The 24,516-nt window shown below is 43.3% G+C and overlaps 1 protein-coding gene across 1 annotated transcript; it reads right to left on the reverse strand.

The window, feature by feature from the left end:
- Positions 1 to 5,241: 5,241 nt before the first annotated feature.
- fgf10a (fibroblast growth factor 10a) lies at positions 5,242 to 23,532 on the reverse strand. Its single transcript, XM_069673538.1, has 3 exons — positions 23,061 to 23,532; positions 9,090 to 9,193; positions 5,242 to 6,115 (listed from the first exon to the last, which is right to left on the reverse strand). Exons 1-3 carry the CDS (start codon positions 23,497 to 23,499, stop codon positions 5,915 to 5,917), a joined length of 744 nt encoding a protein of 247 aa, XP_069529639.1. The 5' UTR covers positions 23,500 to 23,532; the 3' UTR covers positions 5,242 to 5,914.
- Between the last annotated feature and the right edge of the window lie 984 nt (positions 23,533 to 24,516).

Below are 24,516 nucleotides of genomic sequence, written 5' to 3' on the forward strand. Positions count from 1 at the left end.
TTTTACCGTATGTGGTTTTTTCAACTAAACACTGCAGACATCGGAGGCGGGCGTCCTAGATTGAGGAAGTGTAGTTTAGCGAGCTCCCCGGCCTCCGCCAGATGACGCTTTTAACATAGTCTGGAGGTTTTCCAGGGCCCATTGGAGAAGCAGATAGCGTCCTCCAAAGCCGCAGAGCGAAATTGCATTTTTTTCCTACCATAATGGCATTAGCTCCCCATAATAGCATGATAGGAATGAGATTGAAAATCACCGAACTGGAAGTCATTTTGGGATAAAAAATTGTCGAAGCTGGTAAAGATCAACACTATCATCCCAGTGCAGTCAATGTATTGACTAAACAATAAATGCCTTTTTTTGTACCTCAGTTTTGGTCTCCACCACCGTCGCTGGCGCCTAATCACCAACATAGTGTGTCTAGTGCTGGCATTCAACATACAGTGGGTATGTCAGCTTTTTTACTTGAAATTATTGCTTGCTTCTGTATGAAACAGAATTTGTTGAAGTGGTTAAACAGCTTGATATGCAGGGCCAAAAAGCTCTTTGGCGTTTGGAAGTTTTGTGATAATTTTCTGTGGGTCGTCAGTACAAGCAGTGAATTTTAACCTGCCGTGATTCGTTGCTTATATAGAAAATATTGATCATTTTAGCTTTTAGGCAAGGGGCAAAGGTGCGAAGCATAAAGGGGGACAAGAAAGGTGATGACGGTCCACCTACGGAGGACTTCATTGTGAGAAAAAACTAAAGGAGCTGAACATGAGAGGAGGAGGAGGACTCATGGTTCACCTCCTGGCTTCCAGGAACTCCCTTGGTCTGCTTCCAATGATTGCCCCCAAGCCCCTTTTCCACCCCTCCCCCCCCAGCCCCCCCCCCCCCCCCCCAACCCTCTTTACCTCTGCAAATACCCCCTCAAGCCATCCCCCTTGCCCCCAACCCCAAATTTTCTGGCAACTCCTTAAATCGCCCCCATCACCCCTTCTTCCTCTCAACCACTCACCCCCTCCTCTCACCCTTTGGCATCCCATCCAAACTGCTGCCCTCTCAGCAAACATCTCCCCTCCTCCCTTTCTTTCTCGCGCTCCCCTCCCACCCCACCCCCCTCTACTGCCGTAAATGCCCCCAGGACTGTGGTTCTTTCAGTTATTCGCCTCTCCTCCAAACCCACACGTCTTTCTCCGATTGAAAGCTCGCAAACTCTCTCCCTCTCTGTCTCTCTCTATCCCCTCCTCTGTCTCTCCGGCTCTCTCGGCCCCTCTCCCCGGGATGTAAAATATTCACAGCTGCTGCTGCGGTCAGGTCGCACGGCCACAAGACTCTCTGAGCAAACAGAGGAGCTGTGAACGTGTGAAGCCGATGGTGTACGTTTCATTTGAGGTCCGACACAGGTCTGATAGATCCTGATGTAGTCAAAACAGAAACCGCATACTGAGCCTCGCCACATGCCTCAACAAACCAAACACTAACCAAACATACCCAAGCACAACACGAAAAAAGGACATTGGCAAACAGTTTTTAGAAACATGTTAGGCACACTGTAGAAACGGGAGAAACGACGCGTGGCTTGGTGCCGACCAACTCAGATGTCACTGGGGTTGATAATCAGTGTGGAACATCTGTCTTGGATAAATGCCCTCCTTTTAAAGTCGGGCCTTATTATGCATTACGGGTAGAGGCAAGAGCACATTAAGTCATGTTAAAAATGCAATAAAAATACATCAAGCTATTCCAAGAGGTCTACACAAGATATATACAGACTCGATTCTAGGTTCCCGGAATGAACAAGTGGACGAATGGGTCTAAAATAAGCCAGTCCATCATATTCTAATAAGGAAGTTTTACATGTAAATCACCGAAGTTGTACCACCAAATAATAAAGACATCTTGGCTAAGGAATGCCAGCCCTTGAACTTTATGAGGGAGGGCGAAGAGGGGAAGGAGGAGGAGGGGGGGGGGGATCAGTGTCTTGAACACATTTCAAAGTAATTGTACTTGATATGTCGTTTACAGAACACCCAAGTAATCATATAAACAAAGGACTGGATGCCCTGGGAGGATGAAAGGAAATTCGAATCTCCCTCCGATGCATCATACTTACTCACTTTTTGACACAAGTTTTAGGCACTGAGGATTCCTACGCATAAAAAGAGGATCGAGGACCATTTTGTAATAAACACAGCGGGATGGACCCACTCCGGTGGATTCCATCATAGTCGGAAATTAACTTAACACACACACACACAGAAAACAGATGGCAGAGAGTTGAAAGTGATGGATGCAATGAACAAATTACAACTGCTGCAGCCCTGGGCAAAGGAAGTCTGTGTGTCTGTGTGTGTTTGTGTGATAACCTTGCTCCAGGTCTGATCCCCCTAATTGCTGGAATTTATCTGAACGTTACCAAGACACGACAAAAGCTTGAAAACAACTGAAAAAAAACACGAACGTGAACGCAGCGCAGAGAGAAATCACAGGACCCGGACAGCAAAAACACCAGAGAAGAGGTTTAAGAGAAAGAGAGGGAAAGCGAGGGAGGACGAAAGAAAACATGACATCATAGTTAATTAGAATCAGGTGATAAACAAGGCGGTGATATTTACGTTATACCATATGCCCTGCTCCATGTGTCTTTCTGTCTCGGGGGGCACAGCAACAGGTTTCAGACAAGTAAGGTCAAGGAGGAGGCCTTCCCCAGCTGCTCGACCACACTGGTGCACACACCTCCTTTACTCAGCCGCCCGAGTGTGTTTTTCTGTGTGTGTGTGTAGGTGTGTGCGTGCATGTCGGCTCTTTCTAAAGCCTGTTTTGTCTTTGTTGTTATCACATAAAAGACAGTGTTTATCCTGCAGGAAGCCATGTTAGCCATGTGTACTTGTAAGGGAGAGGTTTTTGCCACGAGAAATGAAAACCCCTGAACTCATCACCAGGTTGTCTTCTGAGCTTCTTTCAAAAGTTTAATCTCTTACAGATTCTGATTTCGGTTTGTTTTGACACTGATTACTTGGACAAAGTCTATTATGATGTGTTTTAGTTGCCAAACTATAGTCATTTTGACCTTTTGAAACAGTCTGACAAAAACACACGGTCCCCTTACTAGCTCTGAAGCTTTTAACCGCACAGTATTCCTCATTATACAACAGTTAGTTCCAACCAATCAATCTGATTGGACAAGAGGCATTCCATGAGTTATGATATAGAGAGCAGCAAGTAGAAGTAAACGGGAGTAATCAAAAACAGATTATTTTTTGCTCCAACAACTCAACCAGTTCCACTACTTCCCTGAAACTGGACTTTTGTTGCCAAGCAACCCAAACATTCCCCTGCACTCTGTGTCTACAGGTTACCACAGATCAGCTGTTTCTTATCATGTACATTTATCTGTTTGTTTTAATGTATCATAAACCAGTCTGCTGTAATGTTAATTAACAATGTTCAGAACACCTGTTTGAGGCGGAGTGATACACAGAGTGAAAAGTCCCAGTGATGTTGTTCTCTATATCCGCACTCATGGAATTCCTCTTGTATCAGATTACTTCCTCTGAACTAAATGTTGTTTGTTGCTTAGTCGTAAGTAAGTTTGCTCCATTAAAGCAATCAGTGCAGATGTGGCTGAAAGCTTCAGAAAAAGCGAACAAATCAGATGTGTATCAGAAAGTATTTTTAAGCAATATGCCAGTGCATAAATTTACATACACACAATTTTTCCAATAATTTTATGAATTAGGGATCCACAATATTATAGGCACGTTATCGGCATCTGCCGGTTATGGCTTGAAAATTACATATCGGCATCTGCTGTTTTTTCTGCCGATAAAACAACACTTTAATTTTGCCTAAATGCTCAATGTTTCCCCAAAAAAGCTTGATGTAATTCTGCAACATTAACTCGGCACGAGTGTGCACGTGCACTGTCTGCACCACGCCTCTTCCGTCAAAGCGTGAAGAAGGGTGCAAGATGTCTGCAGTATGGCAGTTTTTGGCCACTACAATTAGAGTAGGCATGAGAACAATTCCACTACAGGGGAGACTTGATGTTCTCTGCAATTAGGTGGAAAAAAACATGTGACTAATATATCGGTATCGCTATTGGCAAAAAGGGTTGGAAAATATCGGCGTATCGGTATTGGCAAAAAATCCAATATTGTGCATCCCTATTCTGAATATGATCATATGAATTCAGTACATTTCAATTTTCCACAATTAGCCAGAGAGGTTTTTTTTACATCTGTTGTACCTGGCCAGGTGTGACGTGGCAGCCTAAAGTCGATCCGAAATCCATAAACAAGTTTAAAACGATAATCATAATGTAAAGCAGGTCAGCTGCATAAGAAAAGACTATTAAGCATAGCATGTAAACCTCATATTTGATTTGGTTATCCCTAACTAGGCCTTAAAAATGTAGTATTTTCTGAAAAGGGCACATGTGTACGCAGGTATTAGAATTCTTAGAGCATTCTTTGGATGTGTACTCAGCAAATTCACAATATGAGGTTAATTTGGAGTTTTTACTGCAGTTTGCGTCAAATGGCCTTTTGACAGTTTACACTCAGCTCTGTGTGTTGTACACAAACCAGCTCGCCAACAGTTTGCGAGCAGGATCAGAGTTTATGCAGCTGCATGTGAACGGGAATATGAGTTGAATATTTATTGTCATCAGCCATGTAAACAGCTTAATAGGAATATTGTCTTATTGTTGAAACCAGAATATTTTGTGCATGTAAACACAGTCATTATAACTTTACTGTTTGACTATCAGGTCTCATGAGGAAGGAAAAAAGTTGCCATACCGGCGACTTTAGGGGGAAAGTAGGATTTTCCAGCTCTGTGGAACTTCTGTTGTTTCTCTGTCGTCTCCGACTCTGGCAGTGATCATGGTGTCTCCGAAAGTGCAGCTGAAGCGTACTGGTAAGCACTGTGCTGTCTTTGATGTGCTTTTCTTTTTGTCCCCTTTGGACATGCAGGAATAAGCGAGGAATGGAGAGAAAAAACACTGAGAGAATTGTCGATCTGTTTCTTATTTCAATGATCCAAATTGACAAGTTATTTTGATTTAATTTTGAATTTAAAATCGAAATAATGACAACTCTATTCAAAGCAGATTCCTTCTTGACTGGGAGCAAACTCCATTCAACCCAAACTTCAGCATAGCACCTTTTAATTTTGCATGGTGATATAAATACAGTAGTATTAGGGATCAAGTTGTGCACATATATGTTTTTATTTCTATCTCTTTGCTGTGTATTTACAATATGAACAACCCTGAAAATGTCTGAAAGGATTCAAAGTCAGTCAGAGAGCTTAAAGACAAATATATTTTTTATATTTATTAAGGTTTAAATGATAAGTATTCAAAAAGAGAAGCATAAATGGTAAAAAAGACAAGAATTTGTCCTCTTTGTGTTTTTGTTCGTTTTGTTAAATATTACACAAAATAAATAAATTTAAAGAAAAAAACCACGATAGTGTGAGACTTGCTGCGGTGGAGCCTCTTGACTCTAACTTCCCCTCATCCCTTTCTGCTTCTGCTCTGCTCTTCTTCCTTTCTATCAAGACTTCCTCTTCTTTTCTCTGTCTTCTCCTCTCTTACACATTTTGTCAGTCGAGAGCTTCACGTGGACACAACTCTAGAAATGTGAGTTACTAATCACATTTTGGCACAGATGTCGTTTCTTTTCATATTTTCTACTGTGCCAATGATAACTTAAAACTGAAAATAATATATACATTGTATAGCAATATATCTTATCTTTCTTTAAAAATAGAAATGTCTTTATCCAACAGAGATAAAACGTAAGTTTCAGTTCTTTTCCTCCTCAGTGCATCATTCAGACCGGATTCAGATCTGTCCATCGCTGTAGCTCCAGTAAAGTCTGATAGCCTGCAGTGTGCAGAGCTCTCTCATGGCTGATGTGTTCAATCATCGTGGTTGTACCACAATGGGCAGGAAGTGAGTGGCTGTGTTTTTCCTCCTTGTCTTCTTCCCCCTCATTGGTTTGCCGTTGGCGTTCAGTCCCACAAACATGTGCTTCTTCTTGTTGCACCACTCGGCTGAAGCGTAGGTGTTGTACTTGTTCTCCTCGATGCGTTCGATCAGACGGCAGTCCGGACCAAAGTCCCTCTGCGGGCGGGAGAGACAATGAGAGTCAATGACAGGTGGAAAATAATGGATCAGAGTAGATTACAAAAGATTACTTTCAATGCCGAGGCACCACCTCTTTCTGGATAGGGATTTGAAACTTGCCACTTTGCCACAATGTGGTGGCAGTTGTATAAATGAGACAACTGCCTGACTTTTAAGGATTTTCTGCTACTTACTATACACATCAGCATTATTAATATTTATCGAACAGCTGGGCTGCTTTACCACTAACCCTGTATTTGATTGCTGTCGAAGTTGTCTGGTCTGTTTTTAGGTCAGGATTCCTTCAGTATACTGAGCAAGGCCAGACAACAAGCCGAGCTAATGGGAGCTGCAGCTCCACTTACACTTCTCCTTTCATGTGTCCGTCTGATTTTTAACATGTAACAGCTTTATTTTGCTTTTTGACAAAATACAGTCTTATCCCTGTCATGTTGCTTGGTTTGACCAACGTTACACTCTCCGCAAGCAACGCTCTGTTTTGTTTTGTTTTTTTGCCCGTCTAAAACAGTACTTGGCAGCTATAAAATATAGGGGTGGGACAAAATATCAATACAACAATATATCGTCGCCTTGACTTGTACAATACAATTATCGACATACTGGTGCTAAATATCGATGTTTTAATTTATAAATATAAGGCACTCTAAAGATGTTTCCCTGCCTTTTTGACTCACCGCGTCACTACTTCATGACTCCTCGCTGTGTCGCTTATGACATTAATCAGAACCGTCCTAATTTGTTCTAAAGTTTTGTGAATGTAATTAACAGACTGAAAACTCGTACATCTCAGTTTGTGTCAAATTCAGTGAAACTGACACCAAATTGCAGTGAATAAAAATATGAATCCTTCACCTTTTTAGGGTCATTTTGTGTTCTTCAGTTAAACAGATATCGTGAGGTATCGTTATATGATTGTCTTGCAATATATCAATTATCGTAGAATCGCGATATTAGCGCTATCGTGGGCCACGCATCGTATCCTGAGTTACCCTACAATTACCATCCCTAATAATAATGTTGCTGTGAGTGTTTTAGAGAAAAAGAAGCAGGTTTATTTTTTAAGGGAACTATTTAATCCTGGTATTACATTAGTATTCTGAATGGCTTGCTCACCCATATCTATCTGTGCATTTCAGGCTATATTTGGACAGATTTAAACTTTAGGTCGGACTTAATGAAATTATGAAATGTATTTTTTTACATTTTATACAGTATACGAAACAGTCAATTGATTAATCTACCCCACAAAAAAAGTTACGATTATTCAATCTCCGTTAGGTGCAGTTGTAATGCTTTTCAAAGGAGATAATCAATGTTTAAATTTGGATGGTTTGTTTTACGTCAACTTCAACTTGATTATTAATGTTGAGTCGTTCCTTTGGGCCTTGTTTGAGCTCAACAAGAACATGTTGATGTTTTCTCCTTGTGACAACACGGATCAACAAACGGTCAGCCATTGCTTAAGAGTCTGTTGCACAATTCCCAGTGTAATCAAGGCCAATTTGGGAAAACTGGACAGTAAATCCTAATTGTGGAAGACGTCACCGGACTGTTTTTGGGGGTAGGGGAGGTTTTTTTTCAAGAGGGTGGGGCCAAAGGGGTTAGCATGAGATCTGTGACGTCTTAAAGGTACAGGCTCTGTGCCAGGGAAGAGCATCGTGACACCATGTTTGTGGCTTCCATTACCGCAGTGACCACCCACTGGTAAATAAAGAGAAAATGATCTGAGAGAGCAACATTTGTCAGTTTACTGGAAGCTGCCCTTGTGCTTAAGGCTAACGTCGCTTAAACAGCCAGTTAACTGGATGCGGTTGATATTCACGAGCAAAAATGTGCATGCCCCGAATACACACACATACACACACGCACACACACACACACACACACACACGCACTATATAACTCAGTCTCTCTCTGTGTATCTGGCCACAGCTGTTCAAATTGGTTCCAGAAGTAAAACTGAATGTTCCCAAAGCAAAATGAGAATATTTTACAGACACTGTGCAGCTTTTTTACCCGACGCTGCATGGTGCTCAGGACAGCGTGGTGTGTGTGTGTGTGTGTGTGTGTGTGTGTGTGTGCGGGCTGCCTGTCAATTAAGAGATCCGAAAAGAGGTTTTAAAAAAGAATTGAAAGTGGCAGCAAATTGTTTATGAATCATAAGAAATAAAAATGTCAGTACTGTTTGCTGTCTTATCGGACAGATCTTAAATAGTAATTGTCTTTATCTAATAGAGGACCTACTTTTTTAATCATAATTCTTTGAGTGACCTACAATCTGTCGATTTAACGAAACAATGATTTCATTTGACTTCCGCTGGATAAAGAAGTCACTGTGTAAACCCATCAAGTGTAATCGAACGCCGGGCCCTTCACCGCCGCGCTACTATACGGCTTGTGTTGCAGCGAGCAGAAGACGTCATGGGAATTCAGTTTCAGGGCCATGCAACAGAATGCCTCTCTGTCTTTCCCTACCGTGTGTCATTTCATCTGTGGCGTGGCTCCGGAGAGACACGCTGAAAGTTTTGAGTCTTTCAAAGTCAGAGAAAGAGAAAGGAAAAGAGGAGAGGAGAGAATGAGATGAAGGAAAAAAGGAGAGAGGGAGAGATGAATCAAGGGCTGCTCTTCCCAGGGGGGTGCTGAGGCAGAATAGAGGAACTGAAGGATTGTGTTTCCTGTTTCTGAATGGAGAGGAGAGAAGAGGCAGGTAGGTAGTGCAGAGGAGAGGAGAGCTCACATTGACTAACTGTGGTTCCTGTTTCTGTCTTGCAGCCTTGTCTATTGTCTTAAAGAGCATTCAAGAACATTCAAAGCTGCAGAGTCACCAGTTTAGCGAGAGGAGTGCCTTTTGTGCACGACTTTGATTCATTAAGATCGGGGATGGGACAAAATATCGATACAGCAATATATCATCGTCCAATGGGTTGATTATCGTGAAACAGCTACTCACCGCTCCGTATAGCTCGCCCTTCTTGCTTATCGCCAGGTAGTAGTTGCTGCTGAGGCCCCTGATGGCCACCACCCCCACATCCACTGACTTGATCTCCAAAATACCTGATGCAGAAAGAGACAGAGACACGAACACGTCAGACTTTGTGTCTCGATTGCGGATCCTCGGATAGCTTTTGTGCACATTGGTGTAGGCAGAATCTTCCATTTTTTTATTTTGAAAGACCGTCAGATTAAAATTCAGAGGAAAGTATCAAAACCACAAAAAAGCAACATATCAGAATATGAGGTTATAGCATAAATATGAGGAGAATCTGCAGGAGAAAACCTGAATAATCTCAGCTGCTTCTGCACAAGTGAGCCCCAGTCTCGTCCCCCTCTCCCCTTTTTTTTTCACTGCGTGACAGTCAGACCTCAGAGCGGCCTCTTGCCCCCTGTTCATTTGCTGGTTCGCTTTTGGGCTGCGTGCCCTGGGACCGAGGTGTAAGCCAGGAAAAAACATTTCTGCGTTCTCTGTTTGTTTTTCTGACCAGGGGAGCGCAGGCAGGCAGGCAGGCAGGCAGGCAGGCAGGCACACGGACAGGACGGAGAGAGGCTCTGTGGCTGCCAGGCTGGCAAGAGGTCAAGGCGTCCGTATCAGTTTTCAAGCCTGAACCAATTACTGGTTTAAGCTGTGGTCGCCGGCCCTTTCTTCTCTCATCCTAAAGTCAGTTACACCAAGCCGTAAAACTATCAGGGGTTTGAGAGGATTAGCTAAGGGGCCGGTAGGAAGTGGAGCCTGGTTGCAGAAATATTTCAAAGGGTGAAGTGGGAAATGGGGACAGCAGAGTCTTTGGAGGACTCTTCTTGTCATTATTGACATTTTCAACTGGGTCCACTTTTCTTTTAAAGGGCCGGCTTAAGAGGGACACAGCGGCAGGAAATCAGAAGACAAACAACACAGTATGAGAGGATGAGCTCGAGATCAGGACTCCGACTTTGTTCTTTAAGCTTCAAATTTCATAAAATTCATACCTGTGCTTTCTACCTGATGCCCCCTTTGTGCCCTCATCCCCCCTGTCTCACCCGGAGACAGAGATTTGCAACATCCTGCATCCTTGGTGTGATGTGTGTGCATTGTTGGAGGATGATCTCTGGATCTACTTTTCTCGCTTTGCAGTAGGAATGAGAGACTGTTTTGCATTTGGAAATCTAAAGAAAAGCATTCAACATAATGTTTTGCAGTGACAAACCATTTCCCCTTTTATTTGTGCCGTCTTTTTTATTGGTTAAAATTAACGTCTAAACTGGAAATCTGTTCCCACGCATCCCTTATTGGTCAATCAAAGCTTGCTAAACTCCTCAAGAAGCTCAAAGTGCGTCACGTTAGCTTGTTATGGTAAGTCCATTACTCACGCAGATATGTAGCACAACACAACACTCATCTATCGGGTTCAAAATGTTCCATCTCGCTGCTCCACAGCTGACATTTCTGAGCCGTGATCCGTCTGCGCCGCTCTAAAGGCCGCTCCACCTGTTCAAACCCTCGCCCCTCCACCCGTTTGATGTGGTTTGTCGAAAAACCAAAGCGCAGGGCTCTTTTATGGCCCCCTTTGCCAGTTACCAGAAGCAGCCCGTCTGCCTGCGAGTTAAAAGGCCAGGCTGCAACAAAAGGCTTAGATTGCAACAACAGAGTTTATGGCGGGGAGAAAAACAGGACCCGAGCCTGTAACACAGACCCTGACATCACACACACACAGATGCGCACTAAAATAAATGGTTCCAACTCTGGCGTTGGACCCATGTTGCTCTTTAAACTTTAGTTTTCTTATTTTGCTTTAATGTCCCTCGTCAACACCTCTCCTTATTGGTGTCCTGAGTCAGTTATTTTTCTACAGCTCCTCTCCCTCCGTGTGCCCCTCGGATCTCAGCCCAGCATCTTAATTATGAATGTATTTTTTTCAGTGTCGAGGGAAAAAAAAGTTTTATGACCCAGCACTGAAAGTACAAATCGTACAGAGTTCAGCTAATATAAAAGGCATGGACGTTACCAAGGGCAAACACCTGCGTGTAACAGGGCAACACTACAACTTTAATAAAAAGCAGCCAAATGGGTCTCTGCCAGCTAAATCCACAGCGTAACACTAACGGAGCCACGAGTACAAATAAACACAACCTGGCCGTCTAACAGTGAGAAACTGTTCATTAACCGCTACGTAAAGGCCACTATGATGTTAAATGGGTTTCCAAGCCAAAGCTGAGCTCCAATGTGACCCTGTTAAATCCATAAACGTGAAAGGAAATCTGCCTTTTAAAAAGCAACATCAGAAAGACACATTTATACAGAATGTATAAACACAACAGCAGCTGAAATACAGTAAAGCCGTTCTTTGTTCTAGCTTCAAATTGGTCATAGGAGGGTCAAGGACTTGGTGTTCTTCGTAGTAAAAGGATGATTGTTGTAACTAAGGTCTCAAATAACTTTCATTTTCTTTCTCTACTTTCTTAAATTTCTATATTATGGGGCGCTGGTTTGGCTCGGTTGGTGGAGCGGGCGCCCCGTGTACAGAGGCTGCAGTCCTCGTTGCACTGATCGCGGGTTCGGCTCCCGGTCTGCCGATCATTTGGTGCATGTCGTCCCCTGCTCTCTCCTCCCGGCATTTCCTGTCTATCTTCAGCTGTCCTGTCAATTAAAGGCAAAAAAGCCCAAAAAATAATCTTAAAAAAAAAATAATTTCTATATTACTTTATTTCCGTCTTCTTCACAGTCATACATTATTCTCAAACTGCTCCATTTCTTTCTACTCTTCCCCTCCTTCCCACTACACCTCATTGTTAAAGATTTTCATTTAAATAAATGTCTGTTAAGTCACTATCTATCACCTGCTTGACGAGCTAAGCGGCTGCTTTTCCGGTCTCTGCAAGTGTTGCGAGTAAACGGTAATCTACTATGGCTGAACAAACAAAGAAAAGATGGATGACTACAGATACAACTTCAAAAATAAGTGAAAATCTAAAGAAAAAGAAACAAACTCGACGCTCAGATGAAGGCCAACAGTCTAAAAATGAACACAAACACACACGACAACATAATATAATGATAATAATAATGTAACATGCACAGCCGATGTTCATCCATAGTCTTTTCTTTTTCTTCGTGAATTTTCAGTAAAAAATCTAAAAGAGCCAATTCTTCCTGCCTGTCGTCCGCTGTGTTTGTCTAAAGTTGCGTTTGACCGCAAGAGAAGTTGCAAGATTTCCAGTTGTGAGACTGGGGACTCGCATATCGCTGCTCTCCACGCACTATAGGAACCAAACTGTTAAATCTATCATTATTTGTCCTCATATGTGGGGTCTCTCACATTTTTAACATCTGTTTTAGATTCAAAAAAATCTTTTAGTGTGGGCCAGGCTTTAGCAACATACTTTTGCTAGCATAGAAACTCTAGTTTCAACCAAAGCCCTGTTTGAGCAGCCTGTAGTTACTGGCTCAGTGTCGGTTTATGTGATATAAACATAAAACAGTTCTTTGAGAAATCTCTCACTTTTCAAGGATGTTTTTGTCTCTTTTGAAATTGAAGTTTGATTTGTTTTTTGGCCCTTATAGCCCACCATAGAAAATAACGTGATTGCATAAGTAGAAAAAGAAGCATTGAACGAGGCCTTGGCGTCTCTAACACAATAAAAGCATATAGCACACTGACTCACACATAACCCCACACATACATTACATAACAATGTGCTTTCAAATCCACACACAGACCTCCCGTCGACCCCCGCCCGGCCCCTTTTGGAAAGCAGGTCAGTGAGACTCCAGCTGAACCTAAAGGTTACGGGAGGTTATGAAAATGTTTCCACTGTTTATCCAGCGGATTTTTTGAAGATTATACTGCGGTTGTTCACAGTCTGACCTCGACACGGTGACCAGCTGTGAGCGGGTCCACCATGTGAGAGAGAAGTCTCACTCTGATTGTGAAATATTGTCACTTGCAGACGAGGAAGTGTCATGAACTCCCATGAATGGAAATGGTTTGGTTCTTTTATTCTGGGGCCAATAGTCTCGGATATTCTCTCATTTTTTTGGGGGGATGTGAAATAAAAATGTGAGAGGCGAAAGTGTCCCTATTATGTATTGTTTTAAGACCTAATATCTGATTTGAATCAGTTGAGGTCTAAACAACGTCAGATCATTTTCCTCTTTTCAAACTGTGACTGACGATGTCTTGTATTCTTTGTGACATGAGAGTTTACATCCAAACGACCGCCAAAGACTCAAAAGAAAAGGAAAAAAAAAAAGAATGGAGGAATGCAAACGGGGGGAAAAAATGGACCACCAATGTGCAACTCTGCTGTATTTTGCAACATATATATGCAGAAAAATAGAGCAGAATGCACGTAAACAGGCCTTCTTGTCTTTTCCCGCCTTTCAGCGAACCCGCAGTTCTAACAGGATTAAACTGCTTCCTTTGCATTATTGGCTCTTTGAGTTCGGTTGAATATTTCCGGCTCTTTATGAAGTCGGAGAGGGAGCAACAATCCTTGGGTGTGCTGGTGAAGATATTGGTTTGGAGAGGGAAACTGCTGTATATTTTGTGTTTCTGGGAGCGTTGAGGTATTGGTTTAGACTGATGTGGTTGAAAACAGTATCATCCTGCGCTAAGTGGCCACATCAAAGCCCGCCTGGCCGACCGTTTCGACCCGACTGAGAAAACTGAGGCCTGTTTCTGATTTTCATGTCCTTACTTTTTTTTTTTAACAAATATTTTATTTGCTAAACTCTTTTCAAATTTTGTTGTGCTCTTGTTCGAATTCTGGATTATAAATCATGTTGAACAGACGTGGGGTGCCCTTTGTGCGCTACACTGAATGGGTTCTTTGAAGGCGTTTTTTTTTCATTAGCAGGATTGTTGTATTCGACCTGCACTCGCTGTTTTTTTCAGCCTTTTCTTGCCCCCATAATGGTTTTATTTCCTGCCCTGACAGAAACACTCACATCACTGTCCTCTTTTTTTTGTCCGACAGAAATAGACAAAACCACACGCTCTGCAAGCTGAGCGGGATTTCAAATCTGGCCGAGGTACATAAAGAAAAACAGACGCGGATTATTAAAAATCAAACGAATCAGATCACCTGAGTGAAAACACATCATGTGGGATCATTTTACTTCTCTCTGCAAATTATGTCACACACGTTTAAAGCGCCTGAGAGGAAACCAGGAGAGATTCACAGTGATGTTAATGCTGATTCGATCGAGAAGTAGGAGGGAAAAAAGGCCTTGTGATTCCTTTAACACAGTTGACTTTGTAACACGATAAAGTGCAAAAGCTGCCAGTTTCTGTCAAAACATTTCACGCGCCTGACACGGCGGGAGTTATGTTTTCAGGCAAAGTGCTGTGACGGCCGTCTGCATTTCACACATTTTTCATTTACAGTTCAGCTGCCAGTGCGACGTTACCCAACTGTTGTGGTCGGAGTTGTTGCTGTTGGACTTTGCAGCTTTAAAAATCGTGTTATTTTACACCACAAATAATATGCACGGACACGCAGAGATAATTCAGTTTGTCACATAAATCTCTCTCTCTGTATTGGTCTTACTTTCTTTGTCTTTCCTCACACATGCATTTATATTGGTACACATTGCACACACACACACACGCACACACTCAGGGTAATTAGCTGGCATTCCTCGCTGCTCTGTTCAAACGGCGTGGCTGTCCAGATGCCTCTCTGGACTCAGCTCTCAGCTCTACCTTTGATGACTCCATTAAGAGCTTCACTTTCATGCTCTGTGTGTGTGTGTGTGTGTGTGCAGCAGGGTTAGGGGTGACTAAGAGTATGGAGGAGTGTGTCTCTGTATTTGGTTGGGGGGTTTCCTAAAGCACGTGGTGTCTATATTGCAGCAGCTCTGGATGTTATCTGTCACAGATGCTGTTCTTCACCTCCCACTGCTTTACAGGCCATGAATTCGGCCTGTTCACGTGCACGGGGTGAAGACCAGAATGACACTTTCAGGATCTGTCTGGTTTCAGCATAGAGACGATCTTTTGAAGATAGAAATGCAGTTAAGGTCTAAGTTGCAGTCTAAAGGACTTGGGCTGCAGCTAACAATCATTTCCACATTCAATTAATCTAATGGTTATTTTCTTTATTAATTGGACGGCCTATAAAGCCTAAAAGAAAATGTGAAAAATGTATCACAATTTCCTAAAGCCTGGAGCCGTCTAATGGTCTAATGTTGGACAAAATCCCAAAGATATTTAATTTCTAGTGAAACAGAGAAAAGCAAAACATCCTCATATTGAACAACCTGAAAGCAAAGATTCAGCTTGAAATCGCGTCTTAAAGTTCCCATGATATCAAATGAGATGTTTAAAGGAGAAATTCTCCCCTGGAAAAAGCCACTGTCAGTCAAAGCTGGTGTTCTCTGTAATCGATAGAAGCAATAATATTTGAAATTTGCGCCATAGCTGTGGAGAAAGTTGTACAAACAGCTCGTGGTTTCGCCCATTCTACATTCCTACAACACCCAGCGTGCATTGCACCCCTCCCTCTGAAAGGAACGGCCCAGCGAGAGACGCTGGAGTGAAATACTACCATTTTTTCGCTGCAGGAAATGGCTCAGAGCGGTACAGAATCCGAAACACAACGAGAATATACCGATGGATCGTCTAAAAATGCTTCAGGTCTGCAGTCTACATTTCAAATTGGAGAAGCGGATAGCGTCCTCTAAAGGCATACTTGATTCTGATTGGTTAATTCCAGCATTCCGAGGTTTGTTATTTCTCGATAACAGTGAAACAAGACCTGGAGTCTTGCTTACTTATAAATGTGTCACTGCCTGGATTTCCTAAAATATAATGTTGATGACTAATTTTGGGTCCAATGAAATCTTACTCGATTATCTATGCCCCTCCCCCTTTTTGCACAGTACCTAGTTAGCCTGAGTTAGCTAGCACATATAGGCTGTTTGTTTTTCAATGATCTCACTCTTGGTCTCGCACTATTGATCACTGTAAACACAAATCAATATTGGCACCAAGTCCCCCCTTTACTTTCTGCTTTTAAACACATGAATATACGCAATCAAATCGGCTATCGGCTAGCCATAGCATGGGAACAATTAAGAACATTATCAAAATGTTTCTGTCAGAAAGTCACTGTTCAGCACTTTGCAGCACAACAGGTCGTCCATGCACCGAGAACAGCTTTGGATTATGCTGTAGATGAGTCGATCAATGTACAAGATGTTTCACATTATACAATTGTGTTTGTCTTTTTCTTCACAATGACACGATCTCAATAACAAATGCGTGCTGCCTTCCAGTTTGCTGAGATAAAAGCGTCTTGCTGAATCTGCACATGCGGCACTTTGAAGTTCTCAACTGTAAATGATGCAACAACTTTCCCATCACTGTTTACTCCATCCAGAGTGAATAACGGCCTGACTCGGTCCAAATGTAATGACTTTCTGTTGTTCAGACAAAAACAAACGGTTGTATTTTTGTCAGGACAGAACTGAAATGAGCTGAATGTGTAGTATGGTTCTTATGTAACAAGTTATAACCCCAGTCCAATAAAATCCAATCCCAATAAAGTGTCCAACGCAGCTTTGAGCCAAGAGCGCCTCAGTACTCACGTTATTTAGCACTACAAACCTGTTGACCATTCTCACCATATGCTAAAGTAGTTTTAAGTCGGTGCGTTTCCCCTTTTTCCTTTCCCTCACTCTTTCTATGAAATGTGTGATTGCACTGTTCAAAAATCATCCTCAAACAAACATTAAAAAAAGCCGCCGATCAAAACAAAGACGTCCAACTTAAGATTCTTTGCGGACAGTAATTGACTGGACATTTGGAGCCATTTTCTCTTCAGCGGAGGATCTCGCAGAAAACATGATTTGCTGCTGAAAGACTTTTGTTTAAGGTGGTGCCTGGCTGCTGGGGTTTGTGGCAGGGCCGCCTCAGAAATCTGGCTCTTATTTCACTCTTTTTGTAGCCGACACGTTAATGGACAGGGGAATGAATTGATGGGAAAATATCAAGTGGCGATGATAGGAAATATGTAAACAGTGATGGAAAAATGAGACAGATCCTGTCGTTGTCCTCGGCGACGCCTGGCAAAAACAGCTTTTAAAAGGAGAAAAAACTCAGACATGTTGGAAATGTCTGAACCAATATCTCAAGGAGAACTTTAATTACACTCTCCACTCTTTGGAGAGTTGGTCTGATCGCCGCAAACATTTTCTTCACATGCAAAGTAAATCACACTGTTTGGGCAGTTATGGGGTCAAAGGGCGCTCGTGCACATGGACTCCTTGACCTTTACATTCACCTCTGGGTGGGAAATGGAAAATATGTTGGGAGGTGGGGAGAGAGAGGCGAGAGTTTGCATCTGATGAGGAAACGCCTTAACCATGACTGGGAAACAAATTGGATTTATTTTGAAAATTCCCATTTCATTTTACTCACTCAGGTCTAATCATATATGGCAGTCAGACATGTTCACAGATTTTAAATGTATCCTATATGTAATAATTGTCATTAAAGGGGGGGTATAATGCTAATTTCAAGCTTCCTATTTCACTCTGTGATACCTGTGGAGTAGCTTAGCATAATTTACAGTTAAAAACACAAATTTTTCTCACACTGATGCTCTGTCCAGGCCCTCATACAGCCTCTGCCTGAAACGACTCAGTCAGCTCTGTCCCTTTTTAAGAAACCCCGCCCCTACAAGCCCGCTTTCTTCTGATTGGCTAGCTCTGAAGCCTGCTGTGATGTCACAAAGTGCAGCGTGCAGTAAAAACAGTGTGAAACCTGGCGTTCGTACTTTTACCTACAGATTTGAAACTCCCCCATTTAGTCTGGACATCTAACATTGTAACATTATATGTATGTCTTAACATGTGGAACAGCATAATACCCCCTCTTTAATATATGACCATCACCGACTACTGATGCAGATCAAAATCCCAAAGACAAGGACACTGCATATCTTCCAACTCTAGTAATCAGAGAGTTTATTTTATAACTAATAATATCAGAGCCTTTGAAAGATCTCCTTCTAATATTGATTAGAATGAAACTTAAATGATAAAAGTGTCACTTCTTTTAAGACCTTGGAGGCCTGCTCTCTAGGACTGAACACGTCATTCTCTAGACATCAAATATTATGTAATAGCTCATGTTAATTGCCATTAAAAATCCATTAAATGGCCTGTTAGTCTGTCATTCTCCAAAGTGTTATCATGACTTGGTCCAGTTTCATTTGACTCAACTTGGACGAGGTGAAGCGATCCGTCAGTCACAGTAAAATAACATCGCACTTACGTAAGATAATGATCGATATTACGTAATGTTTCTTCATGAACGTCGGGAGTGTGTGCTCCGTAGATTCCAGTAAAAGAGTCATGAATCACAGCTGACTTGATTTGATCCAGACTCTTACTTCATTCTAGATAACAACAAAACATTTGTTCTTCCACACAGGCAGATTGTAGCCTTTAAAATGTTATCAGGTCATTAAGTAATAGAGCTTTACTAATTTTGTGATTTCAGGAGCACTTCCTGTTTGTTTCAGGCACAATAAAAGTTGTTGTACTTGGAGGAAGGATCACAGGGAGTAAGTAAAGAAAGGAGTGTGCAGGTAGTATATGTTTATGTATGTTTTCAGAGTGCAGCTGGGTGTAATGGCTGATGTTAAACTCTGCTCTGGCAGCTTTAGGAGCCTCAATGAGAGGTTCAGCGTTTCCTGAAACAAGCCCGTGCGGTGACGCTGGCTCACCACTTTTATTTACGGCCGTTGCAGACAAGAGTCCATGAAGATGTCAGAGCGACTTTGAATGAAAAGCAACGCTGACACTAACCTCTGGAGCATCCAGCACCTCCTCATAACTCTCTTTTATGGGCCACACTGTTACCTTTTCCCACGAGAACCCTAAACGAGCTCATCAGACGCAGAGCGAGGAGCAAAAACGAAGACGTGCAGAAACAGAAAAAAAACTGTCTGGGAATAATTTCAAGATGTTAGGAAACATTTGGGAATGGGAAGAAGTTGCTACAATTTAGCTTGACTTTGCTGAGTCATTGGAGGTTAACGGACGCAGGGAGGAAAGATGAAGAAGTTGTCGTGGTTTTAAAGACTTTGTTCAATTGTTTCTAAAGCTTTAATTTGTTCCGCATTCCACGTGGGATAAACGAGAGTCCGATCCATTTTGCTTTGTTGTAATATGATTGCATAAATCTTATTTCCACCTAAAAATGGTAACATTTTCTCAAACATCGTGTGAAGAATTATGAGCCTAACTTTTCTTTTTTCTCTCGGAAAAACGGAGTTGGTTTTTGTTGGAAAAATATCAAAAAGTTTTATCCGCTATGGGCAATGTTTTTCCTCGTTTAAAGTAAACTTTTAATAAATAATAGACGAGATATGCAGACGGAAAATATGCACTGCAAGAGAGAATTCAAAATGCTTCAAAATAAAAGCATCATTAGAAATGTTTTGTACATGAGCATCTTAATTCAGACTTTTCTCCAGCACACATAAACGTGTCACGAGTAACAGAACGGCCCAAAGTGACGCATCACGTGTCGCGTTGACCTTTCCATTAACAAAGCTTCCTGACTCGGGTCAATAGGTAGAGGTCAAACCAGAGAGGCCACTCCTGTGTAATTACCCTGGACATGGACAGCCTGCACTAAATCAGAGTAACATCCAGTGTATTAGCGTCTCCATAAATAGTGCTGCGTTCGATGAATTCACATCGGTGGGTGAATGTGTCCGCTGTGATTAATGTTAACAATAAATACGTGTGGCAGCTTCTTCAATCCGGGTGGCCGCAGCGAGAATCAAAAGCTCCGACTGTGGTCAAGTTGGCACCGTTCGACGCTAATTGAGCTACGCGCGACCACAAGTCTGCGGCCGGCCTGCAAACACATGTCCATTTGTTTCATTTGCTTTATTCCGACGCTTGTAAACAAGATGTGACAGCCTGTGGAACGACGATCGAGGGAGGAGAACAAGGACGGGTCTGTTGTTTATGGTTGATGGCAGCGAGATCAATGTAATCACATTGCCAGGATTTGCATAGTCAGACGAGGAGTGTCTTATTTTGAAGGCCATTCTGAGGTGAGACAGATGCATGGGAATTGATCGCAATAAAACAAGTTAACACAGACATGCACCAGTGAGCGCTCACTCGCAGCCCTGCATGATGGAGTGCGCTCGGCTTTGACAACATGATTAGAAAGACCGGGCTGCGGAGGAGAGGCTCGACCCCGGAGCTGGAGCTGGAGCGTCTTCATCACCTCTGACACCATTTAATGACGCTCGTTTGCAGTGTGACCTCCTGAACATTAGCACACTATTAGAGCATGCTAATGCTAACAACTTAGCCCCTTGCTACGTATCAGTTTGATGCTGGAGTGCTTCAGTTTTCGGGTCAATTTATTGATGTGCAGCAGACACATTGAGCTATTTTAGTAAACTGTGTTATGTAGGTGTGATTTGTTATATAATATGCTATGCTACATGTATAGGCTTTTTGCAAGCTAGCTTTATGTGCCATGTGTTTTTAATGAGCACATAAAGGCCAGAAAACTGCATCAAACTAATTTGTCTTTGTGCAGTTGCTTTGGTTCTGTCGGCTCTGAAGCCAAACAGTATAAATGATCAATGCTGTAATCTGTAGCGTATAAAAACAAGCACAGATCTAATGCTTGTGCAGAAAAAAACACGGCGTGTTGTATGTGGAAAAACCACATCCATGTTCTCGGTTAGACGAGCAGAATTTAATTATGTCCTGTTTGGTTTCGTTTGAAGGGTACAATTTGTTCTCTGCTGATTTCCCGAGCGCACATGAAAGATGAGGCGGGAGGTGGCGTCTGAGCGCACAAACTGTTGCACATGCGATCGTGATGTAAACACTGTCAGTGCACCGTCATGTATAACATGAGAGTGTGCAGAAACGCGCATTACTTAATCATTATTTCATCGCAGCCAAATCGCTACGCTTTGTCGCCAACTTTCCACCCGTTGTCTTTTAATCTGAAACATATTAAACATCTGCGCTCGCTATCAGGTGGATACTTGACGAAATGCCCGCTAAATATGCTGCCAAGAGGAATCCTGACCTGAAGCGCTCGGCCTGTGTTTTTCTCCTCCTTTAAAAAGTTCCCACCTATCAGTCATACGGCGAGACTTGTTGAAAATGATGGATTGCGCTTCTAATGTCATGACCTGATGCTGTTTTAGTTAGTGACACGTCGTACTCTAATGGTCGAGCGCTTTATGTGCATGTGTGTAAAAGGGCATATGTGTGTGTGTGTGTGTGTATGTGGAGAGGACTGCAGGCGAGGGGAGGGAGGAAGAGACGCTAATTGAAATTCCTTCAGCCATGTCTGGCAGAGCCCTGGTGTCTGAGTGGCACACACACACACACATACACACACACACACACACACATATTCACACTGGCCCTGGCCCTAATAAAAGTGGGCTTTGCCATATGGAGGCCATGTGCAAGACTGGCCTCTCTGTGCTCAAGCGTGTGTGTGTGTGTGTGTGTGTGTGTCTTAGCAGGAGAGGCTTGTACAGCACCGCAGACCCACAGACAGATGCATACAAACCTATGACATGTGTATAAAGCCGTGCGAGTGATAAAGCTCCTTTTATATAGGTTTCACTACCAGACACACGCATTACATGCTCCGACAGATTCACACACAGACAGTAGACGCACCACAGCCCGAGCCTGCTCCAATCTTTGAGAAATCAGCTCGTGTTTCGGACGTCACCCGGCTAATTCTGCGAGCAGGCAGGGGAACTGCGAGCAGGTAAATGTGGGAGTAATGTTCTGTTCTCCCTCAACAACTACTGTCAATGCGCCCTCGGGTGCTGCGGCTCTACTCTGAGACCAGGAGACTGTGGCCGCGCTGGAGAACTTCCAGATGTGTTTAACGGGGAGATAAAGATGTGGAGTACAGAATGATAACAGCTGATTCTCTGCTCCGCGTCACTCATAAACGATTATGACGGCCCTGACAAGTCTTTAAAAGTCTTCATATTTGCTCGAGTAAAGATGAGATGCTGAGGTTTGCTGCACCATGTGGCCTTTTTTTTTTGAGGACGCTTTTACCATAATTTTAATGCATATTCCTTAAATCTATCCTCAGCCCAACTGTCTTCCAAGAAATTCATACTGCTCTACTTGCCCAAAAGTGGAGGACGAGCCTCGTGAATGTGAGACTGAGTGGTGCTGACAAAAGAGCATGTGTGCCCACTGACCCCTCTCAGCATAAAATAAAGGTTACAATCATATTTCACAGCCCTCAGAATGCACAAACCAGAATAAGGGAGCAGGATTTGCATGGTTATTACTTTACATCTAAGTCCGTATAACCTCATGCTTAGCATATGCCTGCCGCTATTATAGCTGCAGCACAAAAGCAGCAAGAGTACTTGTCATTCTCCCCTGGGGTTTGGTAATAGCCGTGTTTTAGATATTTCCTCAAAGAAGAAGAACTTTCTCTGGGCAATCTCTAATTGGTTCCAGTGGCTCATTTCTCTCTTTTTTTTTTATCTTCCTGGCTTACTCATTTTGTTTTTTTCCTCTTCCACTGTCATGCACTCCCTTCGCTAACTCTCTGCAGTCTGGATAATACGCCTGCTGCCTGCGCACATGGGGAGCACAGGCGAGAATCAAGCAGCTCTGTTATTTGTTCTTTCGCCCGGTCACCTGTCTGAATGTGTAGGGCGGCTGGAGAGTTGGAAAAAGTCTCTCTTTATAGATAAATACATAAAAAAGAAAAACAGAGCTTTCTTTGCCATAGTCGTCTTTTTGCCAGATTTATATTAAAACACTTCATAAAGTGGACTGCTGTTCGGGTTTGGTGGCTTTTTTAATCTGTTTTTAGTCCAACTAAAATAATAGTTGCTCAATAACCAATATTGCCATGCTTTTATTTTGTTAAAAATGTGAGAAACAATGTTTACTTACTGTACGGATCGTCCTCGCTTTTGGTGCCGTTAACTTTCCCCTTCTTATCAATGCGAAGGAAGAATTTCTGGAAGGAGAACAGTTTCCTCCTGCGCACGTCTCCCTGTAGATGGTTGTAGCTGCTCCGCACGTGCCGCCCAACGACCGTCGCCGAGGACGATGACACATTGGTCGCCCGTGGCAACCGTGCAGAGGACGCTTGCAGCGGTGAGGGCGATGAGTAAAGCGGAGGCTGCGAGGTGAAGACATCAGGAGGAGTCCCTCCCGGTGCATTGTGGTTCCTTTCAGAGCCCGACAGCGGCGAGGATGAGGAGGGTCCCAACAGGAGCAGCAGGAGGAGGAAGGTGAAGGAGAGGAGGAGGTGTGAAGGAGGTCTGCGGCAGGGGCGGGAGGAGAACCAGGCGACCGGTGCACCTTGTGTCACTGTCCATCTACACATGGTAGTGGAGCTGGGAGAGCTATGGAGGTGCTCAGGGGCTGGGGCATGCTGAGCTGGGTGCAGGGAGAGGGAGCAAGAGTGGGACAAACCCCCCCTGACTGACCGGCTGCACCTCCTCTGCGCGGGGACCCCCAACCTCACTGGGACCGTGGGTGCTGAAAACTGTAGAATGACCTGTTTGAAGGCGGGTTGCGGCAGCAGACGGAGCGTTTTGGGTGATATTGCTGGTGATGGCGATGCAGCTGCTGCCGGTGGTGAAGCGTGCGGTGACTCTGCTGTAGTCCCCGGTGCTGTTTATTCCTCAGCAGTGCCGCAGGAATGCGTCAACATCCATAACTCAGATCACCTCGCGATGGGAACAACTGGGGGCTCGCCTCAAAGACCTCTCGCCACCTCCTCCCCCCTTTTTTCCCAAGATTAGCGCTCTTTGCTCCTTGTTTTTCACACACACTCACTAACCTTTTTTAAAGTTTGAATTAACACTTACACACTCACATCCACGCACAAGAACACATCCATTCATATAAACAGCTACAAATCTACTCCACACACATGTCCCAAAGCATTTCTCTTCAGGAAGGCGGAGGAGGAGGAGGAGGTCTGGATAAAAGATGCCACTCTGCTCGGCACAAAGTAAATAAATAAAAACAGGAAGTCAAAAAAGGATTAATGCTGCTTCTGATAAAATGTCCAGAGAAATCCACGCAGAGCAGGCCGCAGAAAGAGTCACAGAATCCAGACTTCTTCTTTCCCCTCTTTGTGCCTTTCAGTCAGCCGAGCTGGGTTGAAGTTACTTGAGTGTGTAACTGAGCTCCGGACTTCTCGTCTTTCTCCCCTCTCTTGTTGTGCGTCTTGTCAGTGAGCTGAGCGCCCTATCTCTCCTCAGTCCTCTCTGAGTCTGAGCGCCCGAGCAGCGCGTTGCCTCTCTTCTTTCCTCCTGTGTGTGGCTCCCTCTCTCTTGGCCCCCTCCCTCTTTCCTTTGCCTCTCCCTCTCCTCTATCTCTATCAGCCGAGCGC

The sequence above is a fragment of the Semicossyphus pulcher genome, unplaced genomic scaffold (genome assembly GCF_022749685.1).
Source record: "Semicossyphus pulcher isolate SPU_LCO1_2020_fin unplaced genomic scaffold, fSemPul1.0.p SCAF_22, whole genome shotgun sequence".
NCBI classification, from domain to species: Eukaryota; Metazoa; Chordata; class Actinopteri; order Labriformes; family Labridae; genus Semicossyphus; species Semicossyphus pulcher.

Coding starts and splice junctions, on each gene's coding strand:
- fgf10a (XM_069673538.1), bottom strand. CDS start 23,499: ATGTGTAGATGGACAGTGACACAAGGTGCACCGGTCGCCTGGTTCTCC. Junction 9,194..23,060: donor AAGCGAGGACGATCCGTACA/GTAAGTAAACAT, acceptor TTTCTGCATCAG/GTATTTTGGAGATCAAGTCA. Junction 6,116..9,089: donor AGGGCGAGCTATACGGAGCG/GTGAGTAGCTGT, acceptor TCCCGCCCGCAG/AGGGACTTTGGTCCGGACTG.